The sequence below is a fragment of the Telmatherina bonti genome (assembly GCF_933228915.1).
Source record: "Telmatherina bonti genome assembly, chromosome: 14".
Classification (NCBI taxonomy): domain Eukaryota; kingdom Metazoa; phylum Chordata; class Actinopteri; order Atheriniformes; family Telmatherinidae; genus Telmatherina; species Telmatherina bonti.
Window position 1 is genome coordinate 32,560,226 of NC_136612.1, and position 23,861 is coordinate 32,584,086.

General features: G+C 42.2%; 1 protein-coding gene across 1 annotated transcript in view; it reads left to right on the top strand.

Moving 5' to 3' along the window:
• LOC306766004 (shisa family member 6) overlaps positions 1-23,861 on the top strand; it is a gene marked incomplete at both ends in the record, with an annotated part of 106,624 nt that overhangs the window by 15,885 nt on the left and 66,878 nt on the right. Inside the window, 2 exons of the mRNA XM_079253578.1 lie at positions 16,663-16,758; positions 17,187-17,255. Of these exons, the coding sequence (XP_079109704.1) occupies positions 16,663-16,758; positions 17,187-17,255 (165 nt within the window). The remainder of the gene's footprint in view (positions 1-16,662; positions 16,759-17,186; positions 17,256-23,861) is intronic.

The following is a 23,861-nucleotide window of genomic DNA, read 5'->3' on the forward strand; positions in this document are numbered from 1 at the left end:
CTCCTGAGCTTTGGGCCTACTTTTACAGATAAAAGTGATACAAAACTAAAACAATGATTTAGAACTAAAAAAAAAAACAACCATTATTTGAGCCCGCACCTGCTCCGTCTGTGGATGCTGTGGAGCTACTGGTGTTTTTGTCTGGAACTCTTGAACTCTAAATTCAGCTTCTGATTTTAAAAATAGTGTTTTTGACAAAGGAATATAATGCTGCTGGTTTTACTGGTGAGCAGTTAAAAAAAAACAAAAAAACTTTTCATATAACATTATGGAAAATATTTATAATATTTCAAAAAGTGCCTTAAAGGACATTTTGTCTTGAACATTAGTAGAAAAAACAGTGACATAAAAAAATAATACTTGCATAAAAAGGTTAAAAACCTTTAAGAAAAAATGAAAAGGTTAAAACCAGAGCAGGGCTGGAGATTTTAAAATACATCCCTGCAGAAATAAAAGCACAAAATTACAATAAAACTAGCTTCTATCATGTTGCTTTCATTATTCTTTGTGGTAAAAGTTATATTTTATATGCAAACGTCACAATTTTGGGGAGTATTTACCTTTTATTTACTCCTTAACAATCAGCCTCATAAACTCGATGCCTAAATACAGATGCATGATGGGTAGATTTTATGAAACAGAACCAAATGTAAGCATAGCTTTCTAAATCTGATTCAAAGGCTGCATATGGAGGATCTCGCCTTATGCATCCGCACAGTTTTAGTCAAAGTGCAGTTTTATACATCAGACCTGGAGTATCTTTATTCAAATGACACAGAATTTTCCTGCTGTTTGAATTTTCTCAACTACAGGCCAATGTTCTCCTCTGTGCTCGATCCAGCCGTATGGATTAGTTGGCAAAGTGAGACAAAAAATATAAAAAAACTGAACATCCCATTCTGATGCAGCAGCTGTATACGTGCTTCCCATGACAACATGACACTCAGTCTGGAGGCTATTTCAGTGAAACTGCTTCCCTTGTCAGCCGAGGATCATTGAGTTCAGAGTTCCTGTCAAAAGAGTCCATTTTCTGTTCAGTTGGTGTGTCTTTGATATGAAATTTAGCTTTTAAAATGGCAATATATGACAAACTGGCTGTATGAGGGCTCTTTTCTTTCCTGCAAGTTATTCGAAAATCCAACTTTTAGTCAACAACAAACAGTCTAGATGTGGTTTGAATGTCAGACATTGGCGCAGATCCCATGTTTCTGTCTGGTGGCATTTAAATGTTGTTTTAGTCTAATTTGCTCCTTGGGATATCAAAAGAATCAGGAAATGATGGCGCTTTTTGTGGAATATGATCATAAACAGCTCAGCTTCTCCAGCTTCTGTTACCATGGCGATCTAGCAAGTAAAGAGCTTGCCTGTGTTACACCTGTGTGCTTGCCGTCCATATTGTTTAGCTTACAGCTAACATGTAACAAACTGATTGTTAAACAATACTTTTTTATGTTTTCTTAGTGGTGATGTGTTTTATTTCTGGTTGGTATACGTTAGCAGCAACAGTCTGCCAGACGGCTACTCGTGGCTTCATGTTTGTCCAACACGTTTAAAGCCCCTCACACACCTACTCTTAATATTTCTTTTGAATAATTTGCATGGCAATATTTCTTATGGAATCAATGTCAATAGAAAGGTCCAACGAATTTGCAGGTTTTAATTTTTAAGACTGAGGTATAGTTTTTTTTTTTTTTTTTTTTTTTTTCTTTTTTTTGTCTTGTCCAGCATTTAAGCAAGCAGACTGATGTTCTGGATGCTGTGTTCTGCTGAGCAAATTTATTTTGCCAAGGGGAACTTTTGTAGATGTAATGATCCCCTTGTATTTCTTGATTCTTATTTTATTTTTCAATTTGTTTTGGATAATAGCTTGTATTACAGAGTTTATGCTACTGGACCCGACCGGAAAGGACAGGAAAGGGGCAGAAAGAGAACAGAAAAGAGAACATAAAAAAAAAAAACAAAAAAAAAAAAAAAGAAAGAGATCAATGCATACATGTATATGCACATACATACCCACCTACATATATATGTATATACACTCGCACATACATTATATATATACATATATACATACATACATACATATACACATACATACACATGCATACACACACATGTACACATACATGCATACATAAAGATAGATATACATACATACATATACACATACATACACACACATATATATATATATATATATATATACATATATACACATATACATACTCACATACATACACATACACTCACACATATGCATACATATATACATATCCATACACATACATACATACACATACACATACACATAAGTACACACACATACCCACCCACACACATAAATATATACACCCACACAAGCCAACTCTAGATTCGTGGAGAACAAAACCGTTGACAATCATGAAGACCAGAAACTAGCAAGTTAAGTCAAAAAGACAGAAAGAGAGGTACCTGCTGTTAGTGAATAAACTTGCTGGATGACTCAGTGACTGTGACACATGCAGAACATTCATGCAGAACATTCAGAGTGGAACGTGTTTAGAGAAGAGTGATCATGCCAATGTGACCCCGCCCGCCTACAGCTAGAGGAAGGCCAGGAGAACCCAGAGACCCGGGTAACCGACAGTCACCCCCAGGTACAGATCCCAACCCCCCCACTCCAGAGCCAGCCATGCATCTGCCCAGGAGGTGGCGAAGGAGGTGCCCAACCAGAGTCCCCCGCAGTCAGGGGGAACAGGCCCCAGCAGGCCCAGGCCGGCAAGGGCCGATCCCGCCGGGCACCGGCCACCTAGGGCAGACAGAGCGCAGGCCCCAGGGCCCCAAGAGCCCGTGAGCAGCCCCCCGCCCCCGCAGGCAGAGGGCACAGCCCACACAGACGGAGGACCAGGATCCCCAGACCGCCACCCAGCGGCAGCCAGGTCGCACCCCAGCGCACCAGCTGCGCCCCCGGGTACAGGACACCACCCCCCCACCACCAAACCACACACACATATACATGCATACCCCGCCCCCCCCCCCCAACACGCACTCCCCTCACACATATACATGCATACCCCCCCCCCCCCCCCCCCCCAAACACGCACTCCCCTCTCAACCCCCATCCACACAACCCTCTGCAATCCATGCACATCATCCATAACATATACAACCCCACCCCACCTCTACTCACTCACCCATACCAAGTCACACGAACCCCAATCGCCCCCGCCCCCACACACGCTCACCCCCCCCCCCCCCACACACACACACGCTCACACCCCGCCACCCCATCCCTCTACTTCTACCCAACCACACATGCCCCACCAAACACCCCTCCACCACCCATAGCCCCCCTCCAAACTTCACCCTCACTCACACATCCCATTCCGCATATACACCCCCCCCCTACACACACACACACACACACACACACATACCCTCACTCCTCCAACACAGGCACACCCCAATACAACCCACGCGCCAACATACCCCTCCACACACACATCTACTCATCCTCACACATCCCTATCCCCTACCCACCTATATCCCTAACCCTAATCCCCCCCCCCAGCCATCCCACCATCCATCTGTAACCCCATACACCCACTCCCACACATCCTCACCTCACCCCTCCATCATGTCCCATGTGAGATACCTCAGAGGGGGCAGAGGACAGGATGGCCCCGATCAGGGCCCCCATAATTACCGCCCACCACTCCCAGCGTCCCCCCCACCACCCCACAGATGCAGCCGACCCAGCACCCCCCCAGGGCCGGCGACAACCCTCCTACAGCCAGGCCAGCCCAGACTTAGGCCTAATGGACGGCACTCTTCCCCCACCCGTACCCCCCCCCAGTAAAGCCCCGAGAGCAGGGGCATGAGAAGACCCTATCGTCCCTGCCTCCCCCCCGCTTATGACTGATTGTGAAGTATGTATTAGTTGCAATTAAAACTGAGGGAATTGCCACGCGGTGCTGGGAGAGGGACCACCTAAGCAGCCCCGCCCACCATACACCGCATGCTCTTCCCCCTAATCATGTGAGTCGTCAGTGTTTTGGTGTTTGGTGTCTAAGTGTAATTAAAACTGGGAGGTGAGCCGAGGCTGGGTGCAGCGATCAAGACCACCTTGATGGCCTTTCTCACCACCCAGCGCCACGTGCACACCTCCCAATACCCTGCCTGTGTGTGATGGGGAGCGGGGAGGAAGAGGGGTTGAGGGATTTAAGTCTGGAGGAAAGTGAGCTTTCCTCCAGAAGGTGAGCCGCCCGCAGCACTGGGCATGCCCCCTACTCCCAGGGCCCCCCAAGGACCAGGACAAGCCGGGGACAGCCATCCCCGTAACCAGAGCCTTCGGCGACTCTAACCAGAGAGTCATCACTGACCCAAGAGGGGACCAACTCACCACATGCAGAAGGGGGGCACGAGGACAAAGAGGAGGCGGGGCGGCAGAAGGGGAATCCCAGACCGATTGTCCACCGCCCCCTCACTCACAGAGGACACCCCCACCTGGGGACATGAAGTCCCCACCTTGTCCACACATCGGCACCTCACACTGTCTCAGCACAAACCTACAGCCACACACACACACACACACTTCCGGACACATTCAGGTCCACCCAGCCACCCGTTCAGCCCACCCTTAAAACCATCCTCCTGACCCCCACGTCACATCCAAATCTCCCCCACTCCCATCCATCATATCTACACTTATCCACCAACCTACCACACACATGCACCACCCACTCCCCCATACATACACCCCTGCCCCCCCCCACACACACACAGACAGCACGCCCCCCCTCCCCCCTCCTCCCCCCCCATACACACACCCGTATACATGCACCACCGCCACTCCCCACATACACGCATCACCCCACTCCCCTACACACACGGCACTACCCCCCCCCCACAGACACCCCCCCCCCCCCACACGCATCATCACACTTCCCCACCCACACACATCCACATACCTATGTACCGCCACCAGTCCTCAACGCACACCCCCTACACACATCCCTCCATACACACTCACATCCCATCCACACTATCAAACACCCCCCACTCAACAAGTCCCAGGGTCGCAACCAGGCACCAGAGCACGTACCCGCCCGCCGCCGCAGCGGCAGGTCCAGGTCAGCCCAGCCCCCCCCCGGCACAAGCCGACCCCCCACCCCCAAGAGACAGGGGACAACCCCGGGCACCGGAGCCCGGGACCCCGCCCAGCCCACCCCACGGCGGCACAGGCGCCCGTTACGGAGTCACGCCCGCCAACCCATCCCCCGCCAGCGACCCCGCCCCGCCGCTGCGCGGCAACTCCAGCCGCTGGCCCATCCAGGTCCACAGTAGGGCTAGAAACCTAGCCACTCCAGCAATGGAGCAGTCAAAATCCCCCCCCCAGGAGCCCACCACAGACCCACAGCCTCCAGAGAACCCCAACCGGCCACCAACCCCGAGCGCAATAAGGTCACATTCTCCCCCCATACTAAGTGATGGAGCTGATCACAGGGGACCAGAGGGAATAAAGTTCAGCTGACTGATCTCTTGAGGAGGCAGACATCATCTCGACACTGATGTGATCTAATAAGAGATTTCTGAACTGCTGGATACACAGACTTTGTTTGCTTTTCCAGTTTAGAAGGATAGTTTTCTTTGCGATACATAAACTGGTGAGGATTAAGTTTGCAGAATTAAATTCTATGTTAATTTCACCCAAGTAACCCAGTAGGCCCAGTTTGGGGTTTGTAGGGATGTTACATTTGAAGCAATTTGACAGATCTTTACATACCTGAAACCAGAATTCCTGGACAGGTGGGCAAGACCACAAAGCATGGTAGTAGCTGTCAATTGTGTTGCCAGTGCAGTGTGGACAGATGTTTGATTGTGACAGACCCATCCTGAACATCCTGTGTCCTGTATAATGAGTTCTATGCAGAATTTTAAATTGTATTAGTTGCATGTTTGAATTCTTAGTCATTGTAAATGTATTTGAACAGATTTGTGACCATTCATTTTGGTCAAAGTTACTGGATAAGTCTGCTTCCCATTTAGAAGTTGGGAGACATATGGAATCGTCTAGCTTTGATAGTAATCTATATATTTTGGATAACAGTTTCGGGGCATTGAGATTTAAGAATTCTGCAGCCCTGATAGGTAGCTGCAAGTTTAATTGATCAGGGGTGTATTTCTTACCTATAATAGATTTAAGTTGGTGGTATTCTAAGAATTTTGTGCTGCTGATTTCATATCGTGAAGTAATTGTATCAAAAGGGAGAAAGTTCCCATTTTCTATTAAATGTTCTAACTGTTTTATTCCTTTATTCTTCCACTGAGGGAAGTTTATCATTTTCCGGTTTTGCTGGATGTCGGGATTGTTCCAAATAGGTGTAAGTTTGCATGGAATAAGCAAGGATTTGGTTAGTTTAAGAAATTCCCACCAGGCCATTAGTGAGGAGCTGATATTAATGCTTTTAAAGCATTTTTGGCGTTTGACAGCTGTGCTGATAAATGGCAGGTCTGAAATTGCCATATCCTCACACATAGCTTCTTCTATATTAAGCCATGGTTCATCTAGATAGCTAGGTTTAAGCCATTTAGAGATGTATTGTAGTCTATTGCTTATAAAGTAATTTTGGAAATTAGGCAAGTCTAAGCCACCGCTATCTTTAGTCTTCTGGAGTGTTTTTAGACTAATCCGTGGTGGTTTGTCTTTCCAGAGAAATCTAGTAACATTAGAGTCCAGTGATTTAAACCAGGTGGAGGGAGGTTTAATGGGGATCATTGAAAACAGATAATTGATTTTAGGTAGAATCATCATTTTTATAGTTGCAACTCTTCCCATTAGTGATATGGGTAAAGATTTCCACCGTGTGAGATCGTCCTCAATTGTTTTTAGTAGAGGGACATAATTTAGCTTTATAAGGTCTGACAGTCTGGGTGAGATGTTTATTCCCAAGTATCTAATATCTCCTGACTGTAAAGCAGTGTCAGGAGTATTATGGAAGGAACAGTTGATGGGTAGAACGGTGGTTTTAGACCAATTAATGGAATATTCAGAAATTGATGAGAATTTATTGATGAGTGCGATTGTCTGACAGATGGATGATTGTGAATTTTGAAGGAAAAGTAATACATCATCAGCATAAAGACTGGTCTTATGCTCCATATTTCTACAGTTAATGCCTTTAATGTCTTTGTTTTGTCTAATGCTAGCTGCTAAGGGTTCAATAAAGATTGCAAAAAGTGAGGGGGAGAGTGGACAGCCTTGTCTGGTGCCTCTCTGCAATCTGAAGCTGTGAGAAGTTTGATCATTTGTCCTGACGCATGCATTTGGATTGCTATACAGTATCTTTATCCAGTCGATAAACGATGAGCCAAACCCGAATTTTCTTAATGTTGCAAATAAGAATTTCCAGTTCACCCTGTCAAATGCTTTTTCAGCATCTAGAGAGATTATTGTAGTTTCCAGGTTATGTATGGTGGCATAATCAATTAGATTTATTAGTCTGCGCGTATTAGTGGTGGAATGTCGTCCCTTGATAAATCCTGTTTGATCAGGATGTATGATAAGTGGAGTTATTTTTTCTAGTCTTGTAGCAAGCACTTTACTGATTATTTTAAGATCTACGTTCATTAGTGATTTTGGACGATAACTAGATGGGAGTTTGGGGTCTTTTCCTGGTTTTAGTATTACTGTAATACTAGCCAAATTCATGTTTTGAGATATTTGGCCTTTTTCCTTAATTTCTAAAACCATTTTATAAAAAGTGGGTGCTAGTATAGACCAAAATTCTTTATAATATTCAACTGGAAAACCGTCTGGTCCTGGAGCTTTATTGCTGGGCATGTGTTTTAAAGCTTCATGTAGTTCCCCTACTGAAATGGGTGCGTCCAAAACCATTTCCTGATCCTGTTGTAACTTTGGAAGATTGAGGTAGCTGAGAAATTCCTCAATGCTGTTGTCTGATGGATCTGTTTCTGAGGAATATAATGTTTTATAGAAATCCCTAAATGTGTCATTTATTCCATCAAGATCATGGAGGATATTTCCTCTTGAATCTTTAACAGAGGAGATGGTTGTTTTCTCCTTGTTTGCTTTTAATTGATTTGCGAGAAATCTTCCAGATTTGTTGCTATGTTCAAAATTCTCTAAGCGAAGTCTTTGTAGCAAAAACTGGGTTTTTTGGTTAATTATTTCATTCAGCTCTAGTTTAGCCTTTCTTATGTGATTCAGCACTTGCTCTTCTGGAGAAGCCTTGTAGGCATCTTCTAGTGATTTTATTTTAAGCTCTAGTTCAGATATTTTTGAACTCTCCTTCTTTTTCTTATGTGATGAAAATGAAATTATTTTCCCTCTCATTACTGCTTTTCCTGCCTCCCAAAGAACACATGCTGATGTTCCTGGTATGTCATTGTTTTCTATATACAAAGACCACTCCCGTTTGAAGTAACTGATAAAATCAGGATCTTTAAGTAATGATGTATTAAGTCTCCATTTGCTATAGGATGGTTTAGTTTTCTTATTCATTAGGGTAAATGATACTGGTGCGTGATCACTGATAGTGATGGAATGGATTTTAGTTTCTGAGATATTGTTCATCATAGAGCTGTTAGTGAGGAAGTAGTCTATTCTGGAGTATGAGTGGTGGACAGATGAAAAGTAAGTGTACTCTCTAGCAGTGAGGTGTTGTGAGCGCCAGACATCACAAAGACCAAAATCCTCCATATATTGTTTAACAACTCTTGCTGACTGCCAGACCCTATGTTTCCCTGCTCCGCCCCCCTTGTCCATCCCAGAGTTTAAGGTCATGTTGAGGTCGCCCCCAATGATAAGTGTATTATCAAGGTGATCATATAGTAAGGAGAAGAAGGAATGAAAAAAGGAGGGGTCATCAGTGTTTGGGCCATAAATATTTGCAATGCATAACTTCATGTTTAGGATAGATAATGTCATTATTATGAATCTTCCACCTGGGTCTAAAATTATATTATTAGCAGTAAAATGAATTTTCCTGTTTATCAGAATGGCTACTCCTCTTTGTCTTGAGTTGAAGCAGGCCGAGTACACGTGAGGGAACTGTACTGTAGAGAGTACGTTAGCTGTTGTTTTTAATAAATGAGTCTCCTGTAGCAGGACAATGTCTGCCTGTAGATCATTCAATCTGCTAAACACCTTCAACCTCTTCTCCCTGGAACCAGCTCCTCGTATATTCCACGTAACAAACCTCAGGGTGGTCATGCTCAAGCTACTGAAGTGTTTCTATAAAAGTATGTGTGTGTGCAAGCCCACATTAATGCATGCATGCTGTGTGTAGATTGTGTGCGTATATAAATTCATCTGTGTGTACAATGTTCCTATATGTCTGTCCACATGCTTAGAGTGTGTGTGAGAGTTGGGGGTGAGTGTTGATGTGATTAAACGTGCTCTGTGTTGTAGGTGTGTTATGTGCATGACATTTAGTGTCTGTGTCATGTGGATGTACGTGCGTACCCTACCTATTATTGTTGGTATGGCATAATAGAATGAAAGAGCAGCTAGAAAGGAAAGGAGTGAGAAAAGCAAACAACTACAACTACACATAAAAAGAAATAGCACAAACAAAAGAGCAAAAACAAAAGCCCTAAAGGGGGGGGGGGGGGGGGGGGGGGGGCAAAAAACAAAAACAGAACAAAACGAAAGCAACAACAACAGCAAATTTACAAAGACTGGCAGTAAATGTACAGTTCTGAATTACCATAATTAATGTGCTTATAGCAGATTAACATGTAAATTGAACAATAATTAGCTGTATGAGTGATAGATATTACCTGAGGTTAGTAGAGCCAGGGGGTGGTATTTTTGTCACGGTAAAGCTGTCCATTGACGAACAATTTGTCCACCGCGATGACTGCACGGGATCCTTCGTCTCTGAGCTTCTTCCGGATGGGAAACAGGACCCTGCGTCTCTCCAGAATCTCTTTGGGAAACTGATTATTTACACTAAAATCGGTCCCGCGGAGTTCCGGACCTCGATCCCTCACCTGCTCTTTCTGCTTGTAGCTCACGAACTTGGCTACAATCGGTCTGGGTCTGCGGCTGTCCGGTCTTTTCCCACCTAAGCGATGAACTCGGTGAAATGAGATGTTCCTCACCGCGTCTTCGGGTAGCTTCAGCTTGGTTTGGATAAAGGATCTGATTGTTTGCTCTGGATCCTCTTCTTGTTGCTCCGGGATTCCTGCAAAGACCAGGTTGTCCCTCATGCTGCGCGCCTGGAGATCGATCACAGTTTCCTTTATTTTTTTATTTTCCTCTGTGAGTCGAGTCATTCCCTCGTTGAGAGAAGTCACCGTCTCCCTGAGGCTGGCGTTCTCTGCGGCCAGAGACTCCACCTGCTTCTGGCTGAATTCCAGCGACTCCCGCAGCGACTGAAACTCCCGGTGGAGAACTTCCAACAGGCCCAGACGAGCGTCGAAGCTGGCGAGATTTTTGTCAATGGACATCAGGATGTCCGAGGTGTCGTCCCCGTTAGAGGACGTCGCTCCGGGTGAGTCTTCTTTCCGGCTTCTCTTGGAGGTTGAAGCGGATCTGGGCGCAGACGGAGTCGGTGTTTGGCTTGTCTTGCCCATGACGATGCGGTGGAAACACTCGTCAATAAACTCCGACAAGCTGGTGAGATCCTCCTCGCTTTGCTCCAGAGTTTACCTTGAATAAGACTTTTTAATTATTTGCTTCCAGAAACAGTTTTAAGATTATATTGGCAAGAATATGATGTAGAATGAATATTTGTTTTCACGCGCCTTGACTAAATCTGCCGTCTCGCAAAATTTACGTCACTGCCACATCACTTACCTGCGCCTCTCTCACTTACCTGCGCCTCCTCTCACGGGCTGCGCTGTAATTCACCTCTGTATAGTTTTTCTTAAAATTCAAACTTCAGAGATATAAAATTGACCAATCAGAAAAGGCCTGTTGACAGGCTGGCTGTGAGCTACACGAGGTCAATTTGTTGCTGCCTCATTCAAACGTGTCACCACAGCCGAGCGTCTTACTGTCTATGTGTTACAGAAAAAGTGCTTGTAAGACAAATGAGAAAGAAATTACTGCATCATCGACAAAGGCAACGTGTCGCAAAGTCTCACCGAGCTGAATTATGAATTATGGTATGTAGATCACATGTATTACAATGTTTGTAGCGTAAACATGTTACTATAAAATGTTTATAGGATGTTCCCAGTGTGCTCTTTATTTATTTATTTTTTTTGTTTTGAAGCATCAGCACAATATCGTCATCACTTGATGTAGAATCCATGTTTGTTTTTGCCGCCTTACCAGTTTGTGTAAGAATCTTCATCATTCGTGTGCAATGTTGCATGACGCTTGGTATGTGTCGGCAAAAAGCTTTATTTTTCACCTCCGACTTATTAGCAGTGAAGATAATCTTTGCAGGTTAGCCTCAGTGTGTAAAGGCCTTAAGAACAGCATTAGGCCTGTTTGTTATCAATAAATTGCTGTTAACTAAAGATTTAACACAAATGAGTGAGCAGAACTGTTTTAATTGAAACAAAGGAGACCTTAGATGGTTTAATTTTCATTAAAAATTCTTTAAGTGGTTGCAGACTTGGAAAAGAGTTTAGTTAGCAGAACCTGACTCTACTTGGATTGCTCCACTTCTAACACTTGCAACTATCTGTGGATGATAATCATGGCAATCACGACCAAAGTTAAATGAAACCTTTTGTGCACACTTTCTTCTTCCTGAGTACCAATTCAAATACAGCCTCATTTTTTTCTAAGGCCAGTTCCTTTTCATTACGCAGTGTAGATAAGGCAGTTTTTAGGAGCACTTTCCAGAGATAATAGGGGGCTATGGGTTCATGTTACCACACGGGAACAATTTATATCACTGTCAGCATCTCCAGGTACATGATTGCATGGTCTCGTCCTTGGAGGCTGCCGAGGTTATGAATCATCTGTATTTTACTTTCGGAGACAAAAATCTAGAAATATTCTGCACAGGACTTCGTTTGGGCTTTAAATTAGATGTGATTAAGTAAGTTATCTTTTTTTTGCCAGTAGATTTTAAAGAAACAAACAGAAAATGGAGAAATAAATGAGCTGCACTGTTGAGGCATCAGTGCAAATCTTTTGATGAAAGCCAGGCTTTGGCCCCAGGTGTTTCTTCTCATTATTATAATTTGAAATGCTGTTCAATCTCAGCTTCCTCCGGCCCAGAGGTCTGAGGGATATTATTGACTTTGAAGTGGCCCCTTAGAGACAGAGGCACTTAACTGCTAGTTAATATAGAGAGGGATTAACAGAGGAGAATGGAAGGAGTAGAGGCCGAATGAAGGGCCAAGATGCCACATTCTAGATTATTGTTCATTTCCCCCTTGTCTGTTGGATGCCTCTTTCTTCAATTCCTTTTCCAGACTTGTTTGATTGACAGCACAATTGAACAGTGCTGCAGTGCTAGCTGGTACCTTGTTTTACTGTTTGTGTGTTCGTACTGCACTTTCAATTACAGCAGCTCTGCAGCGCTACTGTGATGAGGTACAAATTGCATTACAGACCTTTTAAGCACAGGGGAAATCTGAAACGCTGTGTACCTATGATTTTTCCGCATTGCCTTTTTACACGAAGCGTAAAACTACTTTAAAATCAAGTTTATCGAACTTGAATCTTCCCTACTCTCACGAGCCAAAAAGTCTGCTACTTTACTATCCAGCTGTTAAATATTTTAGATCCTGTGAAGGAAAAAGAAGTAGCACTGATGAAAAGGGAATATGAAACCCTGAAATCTGCTGATTGCATCTCTGGCATCCTCAAGCAATACATATTGATTAGCCTTTTTTCACCTGAGAATCATTTTTGTCTGTTATGCCATTTTAGCCCTGTTTAGTATTCTCGTCATCTGTGGCTGATTTCTTCTTAAGTGGCAGAAAAGAGTAGGAATAGGGAAACTGTTGTGCTTAGCTTCAAGGTGCAGCAGTACCAGCCTTTTAAAATTTTCAGTGAAATCAATCCCTTTAATAGATTGGTTTTGATAGATGGGTTGACCCAACGAGGGAAAATCAATCCACTAAATGTATGCAAACTAATTCTGTTGATGTCAGCTTCAGTAAATTTGGCGAAAAACAAACTGACTTGAAGGTGTTGAGTTCTGATGGGTCATTCAACTGATCCTGAGATGGCAAAGCTTACATGTACTGCAAACACATCCTCCTCCAGGTTCCACTGTCCTCTGGTGTGCCACAGGGTTCCATTCTGGGACCTTTTTCCTTTTAACATCCCATCATGATGTCAAGGTCAATCTGTATGCAGATGATCTACAAATCTATCTGCTGGTTGCCCTGAACTCTTCAGAAAAACACTGTCTGAGGTATCTTCATGATATTAACCCTGGAAAACTAACGTAGGATGTGTAGTCATTCAAAATCTATGTAGTGTGGGTGAAAATCACCCAACTTTAGTCAGGGTTCAACCTTGGCTGTGACAGAACCTTCTGTCTGACTGAGTCAAAGACTTGAGTTCATCCTCTTTGGTGCCTCCAGCTCAACAAATGGAGCTCCACATGTCACACCTCTGACCTCAACCATGCAGTCAGGAATCCAGTGACACTGGAAAGTAATGTTAAACTCAAGAACCAGACAGACTTTGTGATTAGGGCCAGTTTCTTTCAGTCTAACCATTCCTCATTTGTAAAGACCTGGTAAAACAATCCACACCTCGGTCAGTTCTAGCTTGGACTATTGCAACACCCTCACATTTGAGTAAACTAGGCCTCTGCATCATCTACAAACCAACAGAATGCTGCCGCCCAGCTCCTCACCCACAACTGTAAACATGCCCACATCCATCCTGACTCCAAGTTCAGTCCAGAATTCATTTAAAAATCCTCCTTCTTGTCTTTTGTTCCGTCCTGGCCTTAGACTTCATCTATGCGGACCCCCTCACCAGCCCGGCAACCTGCTGGGGGTGCTATGGTTCAGATGCAAACTGGGGAGCTTGTGCTTTTGTAGTGCTGAGGCCAACGCTGGAAAACTCTGGCCCTGGAGCTATGCCCCATCATGGACCTACCATTTCAGGCGGAAGACCTACTTATTCAGATCGGCCCTTGAAGCATAACCATGAAGTCACATGTGAACAAACTCATTATTTGCAGGTGTCCTGTGTTTTTATCTCTGCCCAGGGTTTTGGTCAACTGTAGTTGTTATGAATAGTGCTTTGTAAATAAAACTTGGTTGATTTACTTGATTCAACATAACAATTTCCTCAAAGTCAAAAAGTAGATAAATGAAGATCTCATATATTGTTTACTGGTTTCCAAGTTAATTTTGATCTTCTGTGAATTTCTAAACTATCCCAAAATTTTTCGCAAGTTAAGCATGACTTTGTACGTAAGATGGCTTTGTTGCTAAATTGAAACAAAATTTGGAATAAAAGTGGCTAAATTCATCCAAAATTAACTCTACTGATAGACAATTATTCCAAATGAAAATGATTTTAACAGAGCTTAAAATTATGACATTTATATCAGCGATCTGTGAGATGTTTTGCCAAACGCCTTCCATCTTTTCTATCCAGAAACAACTGTTATTTATTGCTGTGCCACACAGGCTGCACATTTAGTTTGTTTTTTGTTAAAGTACAGTCTTCTGTGCAGAAATTTGTTGTTTTGTCTCCACCTCACACACACCGATCATGGAAAAAGTACATTTAGTTCTGCTGCCATGTGCTCGGATTAGACAACAGGATGACTTGGAGTTGAATGAAGTCATTTCACTTAAAGCCTCCTGCTCCATCTTTAACGACAGGGTGAAAGCATAGAGCAGTGTTTTTGTTTTTCACTCTAATCTCTTTGTTGTTTTCATATTGTGTTGCTATTGACCAGGCTATCTTTATGGCATCTCGGTAGCTTTTGTTATATAGATAGATCAAAGGTTTTATATGCATAGTCTGATCCATGTATTATTTCATAATACAGCACTTTATCTTTCTGTATCATAAAATACATGGATTCTGACGGAACCTTTTATGTAGCAGGTCCAAGGCTCTGTAACGGTCATATTTCATGGGATATGATTATTAACTATCTTTCCAAGCTAATTAAAAAAAGAAAACCTGTAACTCAAACAGTGTTTTTCTTTGAAGCTCTGAGCTGGGCAACGATATGGCAGTGTAACACGGTGAATGAGAAGTGGGAGGATCCATGCTGTATGTAGATTAATAAAATTCTTATTTTCATGCATTTCTACACCTGTAAAAGCATGATTTTGGCAAAGATATGGTATATCTGCCATCATATCTCTCTAAATGGTACACACCGGATCTTTAACTTCAAAATGAGAAACATAATATTGTTAATGGGGAAAAAAGGAAACCAGCTTCATGCCACCAAGGTTACAATCACAGAAACACACTAATGCATGACGATTTGGCTTTAAGTCCAACACCAGGTTTTAGCTTGTGCAACCCCTGTAAAAGAAACTAAACTCTCAATTATAATTTTCTGTCAATCCAAATTATTTGGCTTTTTATTCGTCGAAGAAAAGATACAGTTCCACCTGGGTTTGTTTTTTTTTTTTTTCCCAGAGTAAGACATTGTCTTTAGACTTGAAAAGCATGACCAGAGCTTGCTGGACATCTGGCTCACAGTGGAGCTGAATAAATGTCAGGAACAGACTGACTGAAGGGAAACAAGGTTTAGTGAGAGCAAAGTGTTGAGGGACCAGTCATAAAGACTCAGAAAAAGAGTTTCCTTTTTCCTTCCTTCATTCCCTAAACTGGTCACCTGATGGATTATTTAGCCTTTTTATGTCTGTTTGTTGCTGGTCTTAAGGATTAAAACATTAACACCCCATCAAAAACCAAACACACACAAAAAACTTGGCATCAATCACTTTAATTTCATCCGGAGATCCGGAGACGACTCCAGCCTCCTCTGTCCCGGCTGGAAATGCTGATGGTTCTTTATTCTTTTATGTTTTATTGCATATTTTTCTTTACTTGCTAGTTTAGTTACATTTATGGAACCTAAACAAAAAAATGCCAATATTCCAGAGTAAAGAACAACAGACTGAGCTTAACTGGAAAGCAATAGAACCAGTTTCTGCTCTGTAAAAGTACATTTCCAGCCTTTTAACAGGCATTGCTTGTGTTTTCACCATCACCTGCTGTGCAGACGTTTGTTACGCCACAATGTTGGGCAGCAAAAAGCGAGCTGCCTTCATCGAGTGACTGTTAATTTGCTGTTTACTAGCTCTTATCAGGGATGACACTCCAGTTCAACACTAATGTTGTCAGGTCAGACAGAGAAATTGGAGGAAAAAGAAAAGTGTGCATGTTGTCTGAGACCTGCAAGATTTTGCTAAATAAAGTCATGTGATCAGTGGCAGAGCAGAGAGTGGGCCATATCTTGTCGAAACTGTTTGGTTTGGCTGGCAGTGCACCAGTTAACGCCGCGTTATCGGTGGAGGAAAAGCTTATAATGCAGTTATAATGCAGTTATAATGCAGTAACGTGGATTTTAAGTCATTAGACAAAACCTGCATGATGTTCAGAGCAGACATATACCAGGATTCAGATAGTCTGCTGCCTCCGAACATCAAGTTTAGCTACACAGAGCAGCCATTTTGTTGCCAGATCTTTCCTTCACGGTGAACACATTCTGAAATATTATAAATTAAACATAAAAATTCTCTCCTCAGGTCATTACGGGAAAGAAAATCTGCGCAGTGGAGGCCAAGACATGCACAACTTCCTCTCCTCTGGGTTTGTCACACTCGGACGTGGCCACTTGAAAGGTAGTTGATCCTTGTGATGTGTTTTTCACTTCACAGCTCCTTCAGAATGATGATGATTGCACTTACACAGCTACAGTGTCATGCTGTCATCCTGTTTCTGCCAAATGACTGTGCACAGGACTGTGCTGCTAAAAAAAACAAAAAAAAAAACAAATAAAAGGAAAGAATGTGAGTTTTGTTTCAGCTCAGTGGAAGTTGGACGTGGCAGTTCTTAATGGCTTGAAGTGACATCTTGCAAAGTCCTCTCACTCATGTATTTATCTCTTGTTTATGCCACGCAGTCACACTTTGTAGGCAGCGAGTGTGAAGGCAGCAGCATGGCGCAAGTTGTAGAGATTCCTGCCGTTGTCTTTAGAAATCGGAATAAGTCAGAAGTATTGTTGGAGCAGGAAGAAACAAGAGGTTTGATTTCTTTTGTTTTTTTACAGCTCAGCAGTCCATTGATGAATCTGGACAGATGTCCTGGCAGGGAGATCTGGACATCCCAATGTCCTACGGTATGTTCTCCAAATGTCCCTGTCATGCTCACACCTCACACACACACACACACACACACACACACACACACAAACTGATCAGTTGTTGCCGCTGAGTGTAAGTTCTGAGTGCCAAAACCACAGCTGCTGGTCTGTCTGCAGGATTAGATGCGAAATAGCCTGTTTGGGATTTTTATGGCGTCTGTGGATGGTTGAGGATGTTGACAAAGTTGCTGTTGTGCTTCCAGGTCTGAGTTTATGCAGCAGCAAAATGCTGTTTAAGTGTGCAAGGTAAGTGATGAAGAGAGATGATGCTTGTTTGCCAAACAGTCGGGGATCAATATGTGAGCTTTACTGTCCTGTTGGATTTCTAGATTACCAGGAGTGTAACAATATGTTGATCTACATCGATCCCGTAGTCAATGTGTCAGTGACAATGTTCCAAAATGCAAAAAAAAGATACAATATCCATTTATTAAACAGGCTTTTATTTTGAAAATTTTGAGCACATCGTTATCTGTTTACTAGTCTGTCTTTTGTCATAAAAAATATTTTTTTTTACTGAAAGGAGTTATTTTAGATTTCTGAGCTCAGGCATGAAAACGATGAGCGATATTCAAGCTGCTTTTGGGATTTTGATCCGAATGAAATGACTGTTCAGTTTTACTGTGGGATGGTTTCACATCAAATGGAGAATCGTGAATCGAAGGCAGGCGCCACAACCACTGTGATCAGTTTGTAGACGTCTCCGTTGTTGATCAGTCCCGTAAACATCTTTCTGCGCATGTCAGAAAGGACCATTATGTGTAAATGTTAGCACACGTCCATACCAGGTCAGAATAGATTCGTTTCCATGGAAATAGCTGCCCAGACATCTTGGGATTATTTCAAACCGAATGGGGTAAAAGTCTCCACGTACACGTGGAGTTAAGGAGTCTGATGGTCTGAGGACAGAAACGGTTTTGTCTGTGGTGCTTCACACGCATGAAGCATCATTCCTGAGGGAAGTGGTGTAAAACACGTCAGCTGTGGAGGTATAATTCTATTATTTTACTTTTCTTTTCCTCATGTCCCATCGTTCTCTGTTTCTTCCTTTGCTGCCCAAGCTGCCAATCATCCGCTTTGGGGGCGGAGCGTATTGTCCACACTGAGAAGTCAAACCAGCGTAAATGATGAAAACTCACTGTTAACTGTTTTTAATCCATAGTTTCATCTGTATATGTCCTTATTTCTCTCCTTATTCATTTCCAGATTAATCATTTTCTGTCGCCAAGCTGTTATTCCCAACACGAGAGCTGCAGGTTTTGGATGTTTTCCTGCTCTTACTCAGCGGATTCAAATCAAATTCTCCAAAGCCTTTTGTCGAGTGCTGCTGATAACATCTGGAGTCATTAATCTGATCAGATGCTGCAGCAGGAAACATCTAAAACCTGCCAGAAAGCGGCCTCAAGGACATCTCTGTGCATTAGGTCAACTTTAAAAATTGACATGATTTTCTAACACAATGAGCTTTTGACAACAAAACGATCCCCTTCCAGTGACAAAGCCACAGTGGTTTTTTTTCCTGTTTTGCCTCAGGTTTGTTTTGAATTTCAAGCTAATGATGCTCATCATCTCTGGATGAATTTTCCACGGGTGTTATGTGCTTAAGCATGTGTGGCTGCTTGAAACGCCCAGAGACAGATGTGTACTGAAGGATCTGCTGCAGCATGAGAAGCCTTTCACCAAACCTTATTTCAGTGTGTTTGGGAAGAACCACAACGATGAGTGTGTCGTGTGGCTGAATATGCTCTTGTTCAAGAGAAAAAACTCAAACCGTTTCAACTGTATTGGTCGTGGCTTTCTGCTGATGTTTCTGTGTGATGGTCATGAAATGGTCCTGGCTCAGAGAGGCATCTCTGCCATTAAGTATTCAGCTCACTTCTCTTCCAGATGTAAAAAAAACTGAGTAAAAATTATCCCTGTAAAGACCAGTAGGCAACAAAAGAAATTGCTACAGCTGTGTCACTCCAAAACTCACCAGCCAATCGGAATGCGCCCCTGAAAGAGCCTCCCATGACAGGTTTGTGTCAGAAATTAAACCAAACAATGGAGAATCAAAACCAAAGACTGTGAAGCACAACCAAATTAGCAAAAAGAGAAAGAGTAAACTACAAACAAAACTACTCAATTTAACCAAATAAAAGTCTGATAGTTTTCATGATGACTGATAATGTTTGATTTTGAGATAATTTATTTTACTTAAGTTTTAGAAAGTTTTGGTTTTAATTGTTGATTTTTGCTTGATTTTCAAAAAGTTTGGTTGGAGATTCTGAAACAAACTGATTCCATTCATCGGGAAAAGAACTCACCCAAAAGTACAAAAAAAAAAAGAAGAAATGAGGAAGGCGGGGGTTGAAACCTCAAATGGAACTGGTATATTTTTCACCATCTGCATCACCAATTTGTTTTTCTGATTTAATGTAGCTGCGAGCTCATGAAGGCCATATTTCCAACTTCAGTAGCAGCTCATCTATTTATTTTCCAAATAAATAAATAAATAAAATAAAATAAAATGCAATAAATTTAAAAATCAGGAATCATCAATGGAACTGTGTTGAACGTTGTTTGAGCTTCTGAAATGAGCTAAACTTTCCATGTAACGTTCCGCATTCAGATTAACAGTTAAATATACATAAATTATACAGTTAAATCATTCAAAAATATTCAGATTTTCCTTTTTCCCCCCAATTTTCCGATTTTACTGCATTTTTTGGGACCGGGTCAAGCAGGCTGTAGTCAGCTGCGCATGAAACTGTTTCATTTTACCAGTTATGGGAATTTAGCGGAGCTTACTGGCGGATACATGATCGATTTTCATCTTCTTTTATGGGTTTAATGCACTGGTTCCCAAATGTCTTCAGCAGGATCTGATTTTATCCTGCTACCACACACACCTTGTTGGAAATAGACAAAGAAACTTGATCTATGTTATAGTTTATTAATCCCAGCTGGGAAAATATCTCTGCATTTAACCCATCCCAGTCCACACTGGGAGCATTGGACCAAGCCAGATCGTAGGGCCTGGGGAGCAGCTGGTCAAGGGCCTCGCTCAGAGTCCCATAGTGGTTTGCCATCCAAGCCCAACTCTGTAACAAGATGCCATGAAGTAGTATTTAGATTACTGGCTGCTGCTTGCATAACTAGTTTAAACCGTGTCAGTGGAAGATAAAGTTACCAACATAAGGTCCATTTATGCTTCGTACATACGGAAATGGAAATGGCCATTTTAAATGTTTTGATACGTCGTTGCCCTCTTACTTCCATTTTTCTTTTATCTTGCTATATACGTCAAGTCAGTTCATCCACTAGGGGGCAGTACTGAGTTCAGAGTTCACTTCTGCGTTTTGACACCGGTAGCAGTAAAGCACTGACCTCCAAAAACACCAGAAGAAGAATAAAACCAAATGTTTTTCCGTTCTCAACTTCTTCTGCGTCTTCCTTCGATGTTTTTATTTTGCACTTTCTGCTTTTTCTTCCTGTGTCTCTTCTTCTTCTCTGGTTTGTTTCTTTCGCTGGTTGCGTGTAACAACTCAACACAACGCCTGATATTTCCGGGGGTATTGCTCCGTTTTCAGTATTATGTTGGATAGCTAATCCGCTTGGAGACTATTTATCCATCTGTCTTCTGTACTGAGCATAAATGGGCCTTTAACCTCAACTTGAACATTACTGCCACCATGTGGTCAGGAGTAGCCGCTGAGTGACCGAAATAATTTAATCTAAATACTATAATAACTTCTTGATTTATTTATCTAAAATAAATAAATGACAAGATGAATTATGAAAGGTGAAAGAGCAGTCGTGAAAAATGCAAACGGAACGTCAGACATCAGTGATAAAAATTCTCTTTTTATCTGCAAACTCACTAAAAAGAAGCAAATGAAAGTTTGTGAAAACAAACCGGCTAATGAGAAGTGAAGCGGTGACATTTGAGCTGCAGTCTTAATTTTAGCTTCTTCCTTCCAGAAACCTGGAAGCAAACCCCAAGCAGCAGGTTTAAAAACAGCACAAGGTGGATGAACTGAGCGGATCCCTCCAGCCGGAGATGCTGTCTCAGGCTTAGACCCCGTCCTGACAGGACCTGTCACCTCTTACCTGCCTGACAGGTTTTAGCACATTTTTTGTCACTGTCTCTTCAAAGTGGAGGTCTTGTCAGCCTCCTGTGTCGTTCATGTCTTAGTTTAACATGTAGCCGACAGCCGCCTCTCACACGCCTCCTGGCAGGAGGAAGCAGACTGACAGATGTGCTGCGTGTCACCGAGTCCAGCTTCCCGCTCCACATCTGCTCCACCAACTCCTCTGGAAAACATATGGCGTGTTCAAGGGTCACGTTCTCCAGCCCAACATCACACACTTCGCTCTGCTTTCAGACGACGAGTCTCTAAACCGCTTCGACTCAGTTTGAAGTGGTTTCATTTTCAAGACATTTAGTTTGATGCTTCTAATCAAGCAGAATCATTTCTATACTTTACATTTAAACATTTTTTTAACCATTTAGTCTGATTAGTCTTTAATTGTTGCATTTAATTAATGATCCATTTGTTGCTTTTCTTAATTCCCTTCATACCTCTGCTAGTTTCCTTTCCTTTCCTAATGTCCTCATTTCTTTTCCTTTTTTTTCCCCTTTCTTTACTTTAAAAACTTTTTTCCTTTTTCTTTCATTCCCTCTCTCATCTCCCTCTCTCTCTCTCTCTCTCTATCTCTATCCCTCTTCCTGCTCCCTTCCATGTACCTTTTTTCTTTAACTTTCATCTTTTTCTCCTTCGCTCTTGTTCAGCCTCTTCCTTTTTAATCTTTTCTCTTTTTCATGCATGTAAATGTTTGATAGATGAATAAATATTCATAAAAATTTATTTAAGAGTGGATTTTTCAGATTTGGGGTTTTATTTTTGACCTCTTTAGGCAAAGATATTTACAAGATTTAAAATGATCATCTGAGCACAGACGTCTGACCTCAGATTTTGAATATGAATATTTTATTCATCCTTGGAGGAAAATTTATACATTTTTATAAGATCTATTTAATTTATTCTTTCACTCGTTCATTTATTTTTTTAAAATGTAATTTTTTTATTTTCACTATTTTCCGATGTATATTAGAATTATTATATTAGTAGGAATTTTATAAACTTATAGAACCATTTTGGCAAGATGTGAAATAAAATATAAAATGCCAAGCCAAGAAAAAAAAAAGAAAAATGTGGCGCCTCCTGGATTTTCCTCAGTGAATAGTTCAGAGCTTCCTATTGGGTCAGGACTGCCTGAGTGGTGAAGTTTCAGCTGCAACAGGTTATTTAACCACACTGATGCAATGAGTAGCTTCTCAGTTTTTAAACAAGCATGTGGAAAAATGCTTCCTATGGTTGTGGAAACGATGTTAGTCTGTCAGATCTTCAGCATCAAGCAGAGAAAAACGGACAGTTTCTTCAGTCTCCTGCGTCAGGTATGCACATAAGTTGGTCCATTTTCAGGGGGCTTAGCGTAGCTTAGCTTTCCGTTACTTGATGCAGAAAAGGGAGCAGTACCACCAAAAATCACAGAGGCAGTGTTGAGTAGCCGACACACAACCAGCAGAAGGAACAAACTAAGAAGAAGACGGAGGAACAGGAGGAAGATGTCCAAAAATGGTGAAAAAAAAAGCAAAAAAAAAGCACCTGAAGAAGATGCAGAGAAAGTTGAGAAGAACAAAAAAATATTGTGTTTTCATCTACTTCTGGTGTTTTTCGACAGCTGTAAATGACTTCAGATGAGATTTTACAAGAATTACGGCGTAGCCGCTAAACAGCATTCAGCAGAAAACTCCTGAAAACCACATTTTTATTTTGTTCGAATTTTAGAAATGTTGCTTTACTTCGCAAAAAACTGGAACAAACAGCTCATGTTCTGAGTTTGCTGAAGTTGGTCAGGTCTAGGTCCAGGCCTAGATTCAGGTCTAGGTTTGGCAGCATTATGTGTCCAAACAGTGAGGTCAGCTGATGCCTGAACATACTGAGCAGGTTTTTCCATCTTCCAGCAGGATTCATGGAGTCAGACTGTGTTCAGGGAACAGAAAACATGATTTTCACACATGGATTAGCCACCAGAGTCCAGACCCAACCCCACTGAGAGTCTTTGGGATGTGCTGGAGAAGGCGTTGCACAGGGGTCAGACTCCCAGATGTTGGTGAAAAATGAAAGTAAGACTGGAGGGAAATGAATCTTGTGATTGCAGAAGCTTATTGAATCCCACAAATCAAAGCTAAAGGTGTCCAACCAGACATCAGCGTGATCGTTTTTACCTTTTTAAGGGGCATTTTGTGTCTGGTGGCACATTTTGGCTCAAACCCATCCAAATAAATGCCCATATCAGTGTTTGAAATGCATAATATATTCATTTATAAACTTCTAAATGGCATGTTGAACATCACAATGAGAAGCTGGAACCAGAGAATGCTTTTAGTTTTTTGCATGAGGTATTAGGTGTGTATCTGCTGCTTCAGTTCTCTGCAACATATCAGTAAAACCTAAATCTATCCCACAACACATCCAAGGTTAAACAACCTCACACCGTGTGTGTGTGTGTGTGTGTGTTTAGCCAACATTTCAG